The sequence below is a fragment of the Physcomitrium patens genome, chromosome 5 (assembly GCF_059467195.1).
Source record: "Physcomitrium patens ecotype Gransden chromosome 5, ASM5946719v1, whole genome shotgun sequence".
Lineage (NCBI taxonomy): Eukaryota > Viridiplantae > Streptophyta > Bryopsida > Funariales > Funariaceae > Physcomitrium > Physcomitrium patens.
The window spans coordinates 15,284,885-15,297,434 of NC_143414.1; the positions used below are offsets into that span (position 1 = coordinate 15,284,885).

The 12,550-nt window shown below is 37.9% G+C and overlaps 1 protein-coding gene across 2 annotated transcripts; it reads right to left on the minus strand.

Annotated features, from left to right (window-relative positions):
* Window positions 1-1,472: 1,472 nt before the first annotated feature.
* LOC112282375 (putative histidine kinase 4) lies at window positions 1,473-9,811 on the minus strand. 2 transcript variants are annotated; one of them, XM_090250644.1, is made up of 6 exons: window positions 8,324-9,811; window positions 5,144-6,955; window positions 4,439-4,773; window positions 3,696-4,236; window positions 2,337-3,492; window positions 1,473-2,030 (listed from the first exon to the last, which is right to left on the minus strand). In XM_090250644.1, the coding sequence occupies exons 2-6, from the start codon at window positions 6,442-6,444 to the stop codon at window positions 1,794-1,796; spliced, it is 3,570 nt and encodes a 1,189-aa protein (XP_090106770.1). In that variant the 5' UTR covers window positions 6,445-6,955; window positions 8,324-9,811; the 3' UTR covers window positions 1,473-1,793. The 2 variants fall into 2 exon arrangements, with proteins under 2 accessions (XP_090106770.1, XP_024375667.1); XM_024519899.3 differs by having other exon boundaries at window positions 8,320-9,143.
* Between the last annotated feature and the right edge of the window lie 2,739 nt (window positions 9,812-12,550).

Here is a 12,550-nt window from a genome sequence, read left to right on the forward strand (position 1 = left end):
TTTTTTGTTCCTAACCCTTCATAAAAAAATCTTTGTGATTCATTTTTCCATTTATGATTGCAAAAAGATTATAAAGAAACAAAAGAAATAAACAAACTAACAACGAAACTGAACTAAATTTTTGTAACAAAGTCCAAATTCATTATTAATTTTATTCTCTGAGGCATTAGAATATTGTTAGAAGCATTTCATTTATGTATTTGTTCATGTTCTTTTTAATTTGTTTTAAATAGGAATCTTATATATTCTATATTCCATTTACGTTTAATACTTGTAACAAGTGAAAAAAAAGTTCTATCCATTGTAAAGTTTACTTCTTTCTATCAAATGGCAGTAACATCAAACAAACAAACAAAAACTTTTCGATGAAATTTAGGCTTTTAATTGTAAATTGGTAATAGTAACTGATTACAGTTGCTTTTGCACATTGTATGCAAGGCAATGATCAAGAAATGCATCAAATTGTGTGCACCAAATAGAAAAAAAAAATAAAAAAATAAAATAAAATAGAGATTGTTGGGACTTTGTTGTTGAAAAAGGGACATTTATTGATCAAGGCTTGTGGTTGTTGCAATCATTCATTAGAAATAAAGCGGGTAATTATTGTTCAGAATGATGTTATTATTTCTGTCCACAGTTCTACCGGAAAAAAAAAAAAAAAAAAAAAAAAAAAAGGGGGGGGGGGAAGCCACTTATTGCATGTTTTTTTTTATTTATCCTTGTGTATTTTGGGAACCAAATTTGATGGTTAGTGTGAACATTGTGTTTGGTAATTCAGTAATGAAGCAAGAGTTATACTATTTTACTTGATCTCTGCAGCATGGATATTTCTTTTATATCTAGCATATGCAATCTATATAATGAAAGAAGGAATAATTTTGTGTGCAATATAAAAATTTACGAGATAACTAAATATGAGTTTCATAAATGTTTACTTTCAATTTACCAATCAGAGTTTTCAATGAAATTATATAACATGCGTCTCCAGAATGGAACACTTCTCCAAAGCATGAGATTGAATGGAATTTACGAAAAATATATTTGTGCTCAATGTGATAAGATGCTTAAATATAATAATCAGAAAATAAACAAGCCGTAACTTTTGTATTGCATTTCATCAGTTACAGGATCAACATTTTTTGACAAGAAATGTTTCAGGTCCAAGAAAGTATTAATTGAAGTTCACAAACGATGGTTTGAGTTGGACATTGGTCTAGTGTTCTATCACAAACATTGGAGGATCCAACCTCCAGATTCAGTTTATCTTACATTTTCACAGGTTAGGAATGTGCAATCAAACAGTAAAAGAAAGTGGAAATTAAGCGAGGTTTGGGGCTCAGGAATACATACATGGATTCCACATAGGTTGAAGTACTGAAAGAAGCTCCCACAGAAGTTAGTACACATCACAGATGTAGAAATCAATGCTTCACAAACAGATTTGAACCAAAGCTAAATAGGTACAATTCAAGTTGGACTCAAGCTTCACAAATCACATTAATCTTACCCCTCAACGCTGGCACATCTGGCTTCTGATGTGTTGCAACAGCTGTGTTTCCAGCATAACTTAGTCCTCAAAAATGAGCATAGAGCTGGCAGTTGCGTCGTCCACATGGACATGACGCGTGATGAAGCTTCTACTAGACATTTCACATTTCACCAACAACGATATTGCAACTTCGATGGAAAAATTGCAAGAATGTATCACAAAGCCTTTGGCCTGTCGCACCGAAGTGGAGAAGAAATCTAAAATGTGTACATTACAAAGCATCGAAGATTTCCTAATGGAATCATCATCCGTATTCTCTGGGATTTCTGTTCGAGAACAGAAGCTCTTGCATTTGCCGGAGCAGCTGTTTTATCTCAAATGGCTTACCCAAGTACCCGTCCATGCCATGAGAAAGACACGTCTGTTGATAACCTTGAATGGCATGGGCGGTAAGTCCAAGTATTGGCAATCTTCTCCAATTTTTCTCAGTTTCCAAGTCCCGTATCATCTCAGTCGCTTGTAAACCATCCATGTTTGGCATCTGCAATGCACAACCACTCCACCATGAACCAGGAGCAGACCTTCAAGGCAAAGCCTCTTACACAGAATAACACAAGGCCCAAAACCATCACGTAGCAAGGATGATCAATCTGCAGACCAAAGTGGAACTTCTGTAACCACGAAGATGAACAATAGCTCCAACACAAAATACTGAGTTCAAAGAAACTACATATCATGCATGTATTGAGAACTCGAGCAACATCGCATACTGAAGTGTTAGAGCCTCTCAATGTCAAGCAACTCCAATAACCACTTCAATGAGCCCTAAGAACTGAAAAATTTGTACCTGAACGTCCATGAGGACGAGATCATACATCTCGTGATTCACTTGGACAGCTTCCAGAGCTAACTTGCCATCATTCACAATCGTAACCTTGTGCCCATGGCGCTGCAGCTGCCTGCTAGCAACCTTTTGATTGATGGGATTATCTTCAGCAAGCAAAATATGTAAAGGTCGCTGACCATCCTCCATACTAGACATCATGGGCCCTTTCGCCGAATCAGAACTTAATGGTGATGGCAGTAACTTGCTCTTAAGAGTAGAACTTCCATCTGACTGCTGTGATGATTCAGCTGGCACAGAATTGGAAGGCTGCTCTAAGGTTGATCCCTCATCAACCCTAGGCATTGTAACAGTGACGTCTTTCACAGACTTCTCTCCGGTAGGTTCTCGAGTCTTGTCATCGACGTTGATAAAAGTCAAGGGATTGCTAGTTTGAGACCCCTCGACAGAAGACTTTTCGGTGGAGGATGCTACAGTTGGTAATAGCTTACGCTTCTCTTCACTGCTTCTAGGCCGAACATAAGACTTCTCATATTTATGTAATTTAACCTTTGGTACACTAGATGGAAGACCTTCACGATGGACGATTATTCTATGCTCTGGAGGTGAACTATTGGTAGCTAATCTGGTCACCTCCGAGACTCCAGAATCACTTCTCATTGACCTTCTATCAGATTTCACCCGTCCACCAGGTACTAAGCTCACAGGCCTTAAAGCTTGTTTCTCAGAAGACAAAATTGAATTTTCGTTAGAGGGGTTTTCATCAGGCAATATAGCTATAGCCTCCTCAGCAGTGGTGCGCTGAAGTGAACTACCCCTTCTGCTACTGTCGCCTGTAACTGCACCACCTGAGCCTTTGCTAGAAACAGACTCTTCACCATCGTTACCTTCAATAAGAGACGGCAAGGTGAACTTCATATTTCTCATTAGGACGTCCAATGAGTGAGCCCGTCTCATCAGCCCGTTCTTGGGTACATGCTTGTGGGGAATAGAACCATCAAGTGAGGAGAACCTCATCGGTCCTTGTCTTCGATGAACTGCAGGCTTGAAGCTGAAGTCCGTATCAGAAGAAATTCGGAACGGTACCCTAAACCTAAAAGTACTACCCTCGTTCACTTCGCTTTCTGCCCAAATTACGCCTCCTAAGAGCTCCACGAACCTGTACTACATAACTGAATTAGATGAGTACATACTCTGAAAAAATAATGCCACCACTTAGCTCAGAATATGTATCGCACAATGAATGAGCACAAACATCAGAGGTATAATACATATCCTACTCTATGCTCTTAAACCCTTCTTTTTCTACTCTTGTGGGGCGATAGCAAAATATTCAAACAAATCATAGGTGGTGAAAGGCACCTTTGAACTATACACAACCCGAGCCCCGTGCCACCATAGAGGCGTGATGTGGATGCATCTGCTTGAGTAAAAGGATGAAACATATCTTGGAGTTTTTCCTTACTGATACCAATTCCAGTATCATGAATCTCAAATTCAACATCCACTGTTTCTGGGGTGGAAGGCTGGGAACAAATTTCTGTACCTAGAACAGGAGCCACTTTAGATGATGGCATGTTGTAATAAGCATCATTTTCAGGGGACTCAAGCACATCAATTGTGCAGCTTTGAGACCTTCCTGTGTCTAATTTGAAATAAGGCCCCGGCCAGCTTGCCCAACTCCGCAATTTGGCCAACCTAGAGGGTGGTTTAGTAAGGCGTGGAAAGAGTGGAGGCACTTCAACAGGATGAACCTCAACACTCTGGTGTGCAGCTGTCTGAGATTCATCACGATCACGATAACGATCACGGATACTTGCAGGAGTGCGAGGAGCCTTCCGTGAACACATACTCACACATACAGTCACCGAGCCTTCATTGGTGAACTTCAATGCATTTCCAACTTTGTTACCAGAAAAAAACAACAAAGCAAACAGCATATTAGTCAAATGCAGCAGTGACAAAACTCAAGTAGTGCAGCTGTTGTGCGAAGATAATTTCAACGGTATCAATGGAGGGATTTATGTCTTGAGGTGCATATGCGCACTTTAAAGGATGGTAAGTAAAAAGAGTAACTAAAACCATAAAGCCGAGAAAGAGCATACCGAGGTTTAAAAGACACTGCTGAAGCTTCCCTGGATCCCCAACAACACTATCTGGTACTTCACCATCAATGTGCCATAGCAACTGCAAATTATGAGTTTGCGCTCGTGCTTGCATAATTCGAAGAGTACTAGAAACCATTTTCCGAATGCTGAATGGGACAGTTTCGACTTCCAAGCGTCCCGCCTCGATCTTAGAAAGATCAAGCACACTATTTATGATGTGCAGAAGCAAGTCAGCACACTCTTTCACGGACATCAAACTTTCACGCTGATCAGCAGTCAGTTGAGACTCGAGCAACAGTGCAGTTAGCCCAAGTATTCCGTGTATAGGAGTCCTGTACAGTTTCGAGTTACTGTCAGAACCGAGAAGTACGATATTAATCAAATCAAAGAACAAAACGCATGCCATTTGTTACATGGTTTCAAAAATAGGAACAGAAAAACTCAGGAAAGCTGATTAGCAACTATAATAGCAGCTTGTGGACTCACAAACAATGACAAACTGCATGAAGGTAACAAGAGTCAAATCACTAATTATGATGTCAAAACTCTAAACCGTGTAGTCATTCCACATAATCCATGAATAAGACTACTTTTCTTGCATTGCTTGGAATAACTGCTAAAACAGTCACAGGAAACCTAGTTAGTTGAAGAAACCCATGGCCTGCATTATGTGCCAAAACAAAAGCTCAGAGAAAAAATTACCTTATTTCATGGCTCATGTTGGCAAGGAAGTCTGATTTTGCGTGACTAGCATGCTCTGCCCTCTTCTGAGATATCATGAGCTCGTGATTAGCCTTCACTAATTCATTTGTCCTCGTAGCAACAGTCTCTTCCAAGTCATTATTCACTTTGTTGAGATCATTTGTCAATTGTATCTTTTCTTTGACTGCAGCAGCCAGCACTATGCCGACTAACCCCATTACAGATACAAAAAGTTCAATCTGAAGAATGAGACTTGGCGATGCCTTATCGGCTGGAGCCCCAGCCATATAGTAAAGAGAGCTGTTCCGATGTAGTGTACCCCAAGCACAGGAGAGAGAGATAACTGCTACAACTAAGGCCCATCCGACACGATTGAATCGGAAAGAGGCAAATATAATGAGGGGGAACACCAGATACGGTAACGGCCTTATGATGCTCTGGACTGAAAAAAAGAATACCAGAAAAAGAACAACAAGCACAACAGCCCATAGAACAATGGACTTCACCAAATTAAAATAATTTGGTGGCTTTGAAAAGGAGGTGGGTATTTCTATGGCCAGAAGATGAATGATTGCAGGGGAGACAGTCAACATTCCCGCAATTACGCCTAGCCACCATGTTGCCCAGAACCGTAAGAAACTGGTCCAGGCGATAATTTCTGATAAGCAAACAACTACAGCGATCAATGAGTCGAAAACCAAGGTCGTACCGAGGACGATCAAAATATAAAAGAAGGCTTGAGCTACATTGTCGATAGTTGGCACCATCTTCCGTATAGCGTGGGCTCGACACAAGTAGTGATGCATCAACCACGCCCCGATGTGAGTCTCCAACACTCCAAGTAATGCTATCATGATAAGGAAGAGAGCTCGACTAACATTCAAGTAAGTGGGTCCACGTATAACCAGATAGAGGCGAGAGAGGTAAAACCCCAAAAAATTTCCCATCAGAACAGAACCCTGATACTTGCACGCAAGAGCTAACCCAATAGCATGAGGAAAATATAGGGGGAAAATTGGTGAGCGGTCCATTGCCTGGATCAGTGGCTTAGCAGAAAGCTCAAATAGACAAATGCCTCCAAGAGTAGTGGAAATGACTGCACACAAGTTTAATTGTAATAATTTCTTGTAAGCCTGAATATCCCGTGGAGAATTATCAAACGTAAAGCTAGAAAAGATGTAGTCATAAAATAACCTTGGTAGCTGCATTAGAGTATTAATACATCGAAGGCATTGTCTTCGCCTTGAAGTCCGCACTTCACTACGAAGCGGACTGTAAATGTAGTGTGAATCCACCTCCATCTATATTATATATCTCAAGCCCCCACAGATATGTCCAGTAAAGCAGTACTTGAACATTCGTATTGCAGCACACGTTGTGGAGCTTGTACAAGGAAGTAGACGGTTCACAGCACCTTAAATAAACTAGGATCCTTGGTAAAAAATAGTGTCGTGAACCCCAAAGCTGATGAAGAACTGTATCTTATTGTTTCAGCTTCACTAAGCTGCGAACTCTCCATATATCAAGTTGATCTTTACTTCAACTGATTCTCCGTCATCTCGTATAAAGAAAGCACAAACAGTGTGCTGAATGCATTAGATTATACATGCAGAGTCAGCTCCTGCCAACGAGCTCTGAAAATTTGAGGAGAAACCACAGATTCTAATTCCTCACCATGAGATCTTTCATCCCGTTCAATATTGATTCCAAAAAATTTCACGAGAGTACTCGTATCAACGGTGCCGCAAATACGAAGTTGTGAATGTAGAGTAGTATTTTTAACCAACCAATACCGCAGCCTCTGATGTACACCTGCATGTGCAGCCAAAAAAAATAAGTGTTCGCAACAGGAGGCAATGACATGAACCATAAACTACTCGCAAACAAGACCCAACATAGAATTCCAATTGAAAATTCATATAATTTCTGCTCTGCCTCTTGATGATGTTAACATGAATAAACAAAAGACAAACATTTATCTCATTCTTCCATCAAATTCTAAACAAAGTTCCCGAATGACTTGAATATCGCAATATAAGTAAAAAGGCAAGGTGAATCAAAAGACGCGCCTGGAAGACCTAAATGCCCTACCAAGGTCTCGCGTTCAGAGAATGTAAAAAAAAGTAAAAAGAATTAGTTGATGTAAGCAACTACATCGAGCTAAATCAAAAGAACTAAGCCAAAGATGAGCCTTTTATTCTTGCCCAAAAACTAAGTTATTGAGCAAGGCCGGACCTAACGCCAGTAAAACGCAAGGATTTCCTTAACTACATGTTTAGCCATAGAGCATAAGGACAAAAAAAATAATAAATTAATAAAAATTAAAAATTAAGGTGCAATATTCCTGCACTCTCGAGATCCGACCAACTACGCCTCCGAACGTAATTCTCAAAAATAGATTCAAGTGTAAATACTACCATACAATTAGTTCCAGCCCTAGATACGGTAAACTGATAGAAGAACCGTGATTATGCAGCCACTAAAATCTTCCATACCCCTCAGATTATATGAAGATGCAGAAGACCTGAGGGCGGCAACTCGTAAACCTAGCCACTCCTTCAGTGCTTCAACCAGTCAGAACTAAAATTCTAACTCCAAATACTGAATGCGGCATGTTCATCGGATTTCACGTTATGAATGAACAGCTGCAATTAACCTCCTTTCTTTCTTTTACATCTAAAAGGCTTTATGTTCTTCCAAAACACAACCAAACTGTCCTCAAAAACGTAATTGCCCCTAAATTTTACTTTTACGACCAACAATTAGCTCTTCAAATCGCTTCATAATGAGGTCCAACCTTCAAATCTACACAATAGCGGTGCGGAAGGCACAATTCATGCATGGGAACGCCGCATGTTGCCTATTACTGAGTTATAGAAATGTGAAGCGTGAGCACGTGTAGTATGGGCATCTGAATGCCACGTTTGAGGCGTGTGCCTCTGTGATATTCTGCAAGGAACGTGCTCTGAAGAAACGCTAAGCAAAGTCAAACGAGCAGCACCACCCGCCTAGGCTGACGATGGCAGCTGCAGGTACACTAGTCGACCTACAGGAATACACTACTGTCTTCAAGCGAATAGATAAACCATGCCTGTGATATGAGGAGGAGTCTCAAAGTTAACAAGATAATCCTTCAACCAAGCTAGTAAAGAGTGAATCGCAAGTAAAACGATTACCAACCAAGTCCTGTTGTCCATACACAAACATGCTCCCAAACTCCAACAACCGTTGTTGAACTCGCAAACCAGCACAGTGCCGCATTCCAAGCGGCTTAGAGTGTCCGCAAAAAGACAGATTCTCCAAACCTGTAAACCGATATGCACAAGCACTGCTGCAAAGCTAAAGCCCCCACCAGGCTATTCACAACGAAAACCTGACAAATCAGGCTGCTCGTCCAGCCAAAGTGCATTCTGTCCTTTCCAAGAGGAATTCGCAGCTCCACCCCGTTCCTCCTCATCACACCTCGTCTCTCCCACTGTCATCGCCATCTAAACCCCCATCACCAAGACCAAACCCAAAGGCCAGCCACAGCAGCATCCACTTTCACCTACACCACCTTCATCACATCCACAGTATCCCACACCCGCTTACACCATCAAACTGATTCCTTGACATCCCTTGGCTGCCACCTCTCCAAGTCCATATCCCCCGCGCGGCTCCGACCATGTGATGATCCCAAGCTCACACCCAAAACTCACCTACATCTACACCGCCACTCCATTCAGCGAAAACTCACCGCCAACGTCAAACCCTAATTGTCCGGTGCAACACGCCGTCAATTGCTTAGCCCCAAACTCTGCTCGCAACTGCTCTCACTATCACAATCCTAGTAGCCTTTCTGCGCTGATTGCGAAGCGCATGTGATAGGGCCTAATGCCGGAGGAAGAAGCGGGGAACCTCCAGTTTCGAGCCTCTCCCTCCTCCACCTCCTCCTCCTACTCGTCGACCCTCGGCGACCATTCCCTCCTCCACTCCACAATTCCTCCACATTTGTCACATTTCTAGAAACAAACCCAGTCCACGTTCGTCCACCATCCCTTCCACCAACTCCAACCCATTCGTCCACATGTAGATTCTGCAACACCCAGTCCAGTGACGTGTCGGAGCGACAGAAACACTTTCGGGAAGTTGGGCGGGCCCTTTCACTTTGAATAACTGCAGTACTCGTCACCAGTTACGCCCCAACAGATTCGCAAAGGAAAAGCGACACACTACGGCAAGCATGCTAGCGCACTTAGCTGGAGAGACCTACAGCAGCAGCATAATCTATGGCGCCCACATCGATAGACACACGGGTCCACCACTAAACCCTAGCTTCTGAATTTCTGAACTGCCCTCAGTCCGGTTGAGATTGGCTTCTTTCCCGAAACGACTCCCAGATCTATCTCATCGGTCCCACAGATTTAGGATTCCACGTGGGCAGTTGCGTCCCTGCGGCGTCGATCCATTCCGTTGCGATGAACCTGCCCGTTGCAGCCACACATTACCCTCGTCTCGCGATTAGGAACAGAAGCATTCGCCCACGCACTCACTCTTACCCTACTCGCTCCCCATGTGCATGCATGCATGCAAGGATTCTGCTACAAGATCTTCGTTGATAACACTCTCCGTAGGATCCGATTGCTCCTTCTCCACCTCCTCTACCTCCTCCTTCTCTTGCGCCACCACAGCTCCCTTTCTCTCTCGCCCTCGCTTCCGAGCTCCATTGCTTTGCGCCTCCCTTACTCACTCCCTCGCCGTCATCCCTCCGACGCCGCTTTCTCCGTCGGTCGTTGGACGAGCCCTCACGGACGTCGCCAGTTGTCCGTCGCGTTCCCCACTCTGTTCGCGTGTCTCGTTTCCGGTGCGTGCGCATCCATTCCCTTGTGGACCCGCATCCAGTGGCTGTTCCATTACGATGTCACTCAGGTTCGGCAGCAATGCTGCATTTGTTTTATTTTATTTTATTTTATTTTTACCTTACTTGTCCAAAAGTCTATCTTTTAATATTCAAATAAAACATCTAAAATTTTTATTTCTTAATTTCACCAATTTTACCAATTTTACATATGCTATATTACAAAAAGAGATTCTAAAAATAAAAAAAAATAGATTTCATACTTTTTGAATTTGAAATTTATTAAGTACAGATTTTATTCTTAGAATTTATTTATTTATTTAGTAGAAGAAAAAAATCTGTATGAATTTTCAAGCTAAATACTTCTTCATGTAATTTCTTCTCTAATATTTTAGATCATTAAAATAATAAATATTAGAAGAACTTAGTTGAAGATCCAAAATTATCTATTTATATAACACGATAAATCATAATTATTTTAGAAGTTACCATATGTAGCATTTTAAAAATTATATGTACTATTAACTTAACTAAGACAAGACATTTGTAATTCTCTTTAAAAAATTCTTATCAATATTTTAATTTTATATAGAATATAAGATTATATAAAATTAGCATGTTTTTACTTATATTTTACTTATTTATATTTTTTTTAAAAATTTATTATTTATTATTTTAGTTCTTAAAATTAAATCTTTTTATAAAAAATAAATTAAATTTTTAAATTTTTTATAAATTTTTATTGTAGTAAAAATATTTATTAAAATTTTCAAAAAACCTCACTTATTATTTATAATTTTTTTAAAATATTATTTACAATTAATAACAAGTGCTTATATGTTTTTTTTTACTAAGATAAAATATGCTTATTTGTCTCACAACTAAAATATATTTAATTTTTAATTAGTTTTAATTTTAAAAAAATATTAATTTTTATACATATATTATAATACTTGATAAATGAAATATTCGTAGACACTATTATTTTATATCTCTTTTAATAAAAGATACTTTATTTTAAGATTTTATAAATAATAAATTTAAACTTGTACCTAATAATAATATTTATATTATGAATCAAAGATTAAATAAAATTTTAAGATCATAAATTTAAAATCATTGATTATTTGCAAATTATTACTTAATTTCAAATTTCAAATATATTTATAAATAATTATTTCTTAAAATTTTATATTTGATGTTTTTAATTTTGATTGATAATATTGTGTCTAAGACTTGAATCATAACAAAACTATTAAGAAGTAATACACTCTTGTAACACTTAAAAAAAGAAAATGGATAAATCAAAGATAGATATAAGATAGAAATTAGAATGGCCATTACCAAATACAAAGAGACTAGAGATCACCAATTTATGACAATAACACTAGAAATGCCTTAACAAAAGTGAAGAAGGCCTTGCTCTTGCCTCCATAAATACCATCTTAATAAAAAAAAAAAAAAAAAATATGTGGTGATTCTTTATAAATCATCCAACATGTGTCTAACTTACAAGATAAGTTTCTAATATGTGTGCCACATAGTCTACTTATAAAGCAAGTTGCCAACATGTGTGATATTTGGTCAACTTCTTGATTAAGTTTTCAACATATCAATCACCTACAAATATTTGGGAAGTTGAATCCATATCTATTATTAAATTTAATTTTATAATCTATTCTAAAAGCTATTATTAAATTTATTTATATTTCTACATGATTTATTAATCTTTAATAATATTAATATATTTGTGATATTCTCTCTGTTATATAATTGAGTTCTACATGGAGCAATGATCATATATTGAAGAAGTCTAAGATGCAATAAATTATATTTGCCACATATTTTGATCTTTATTTTCTTTGAAGATAGTTAATTGGTCTAGTCAACCATCAATTGTATTTCATACAAAGACAAAAAAATTACCATGTTATTTGATTATTTTTGAAGTTTTTATGTCTTCCTTCAAATAAAACATTTGAAACACCATTAAGTGGTTCCTACTTCTTATAATATTACCAAAAATTAATAGTCTTTTCTTGAACTCAAAGTCTCTTTTATTTTAATATATTGATATTGACTTCTATATAAAAAAGTAATATTTATTTTTCTTTTTGATATATTTATTTATGATAATATTACTTCCAATTCAAAGTCCATTGTACTTATTTCTATATAAAAATTCATTGAAAAATTCAACGCAATTTAAGATTTGTGTTATAATAAGAATTTACTTCAAAGCTTGAAATACTAGTCTAACTTCTTGATCCTACTAATTTTTGACTTTATAAGTCATCTATATAAATGAAGTTACAATGTGAAAAAAAATCATAAAAAAGATTTGATAGTAATTGATAAATTCCAAAAATATTAGATATTTGTTATTATTCTTTAAATCTTTCAATCTATGATAGTTTGAATTTTTTTTAAATCAATTATAAGTCCATCATTTGAAATAATACATCCTAAGAAATCAACTTAAATTTTAATAAATATCCACTTTTCTATTTTTTTGTATAATTATACATCTCTAAGTTTTTATAATATATAATTATAAAGTTTATACTCTT

Coding starts and splice junctions, on each gene's coding strand:
- LOC112282375 (XM_090250644.1), bottom strand. CDS start 6,444: ATGGAGGTGGATTCACACTACATTTACAGTCCGCTTCGTAGTGAAGTG. Junction 4,237..4,438: donor GCAGTGTCTTTTAAACCTCG/GTATGCTCTTTC, acceptor CTGGTAACAAAG/TTGGAAATGCATTGAAGTTC. Junction 2,031..2,336: donor TCGTCCTCATGGACGTTCAG/GTACAAATTTTT, acceptor TGTGCATTGCAG/ATGCCAAACATGGATGGTTT.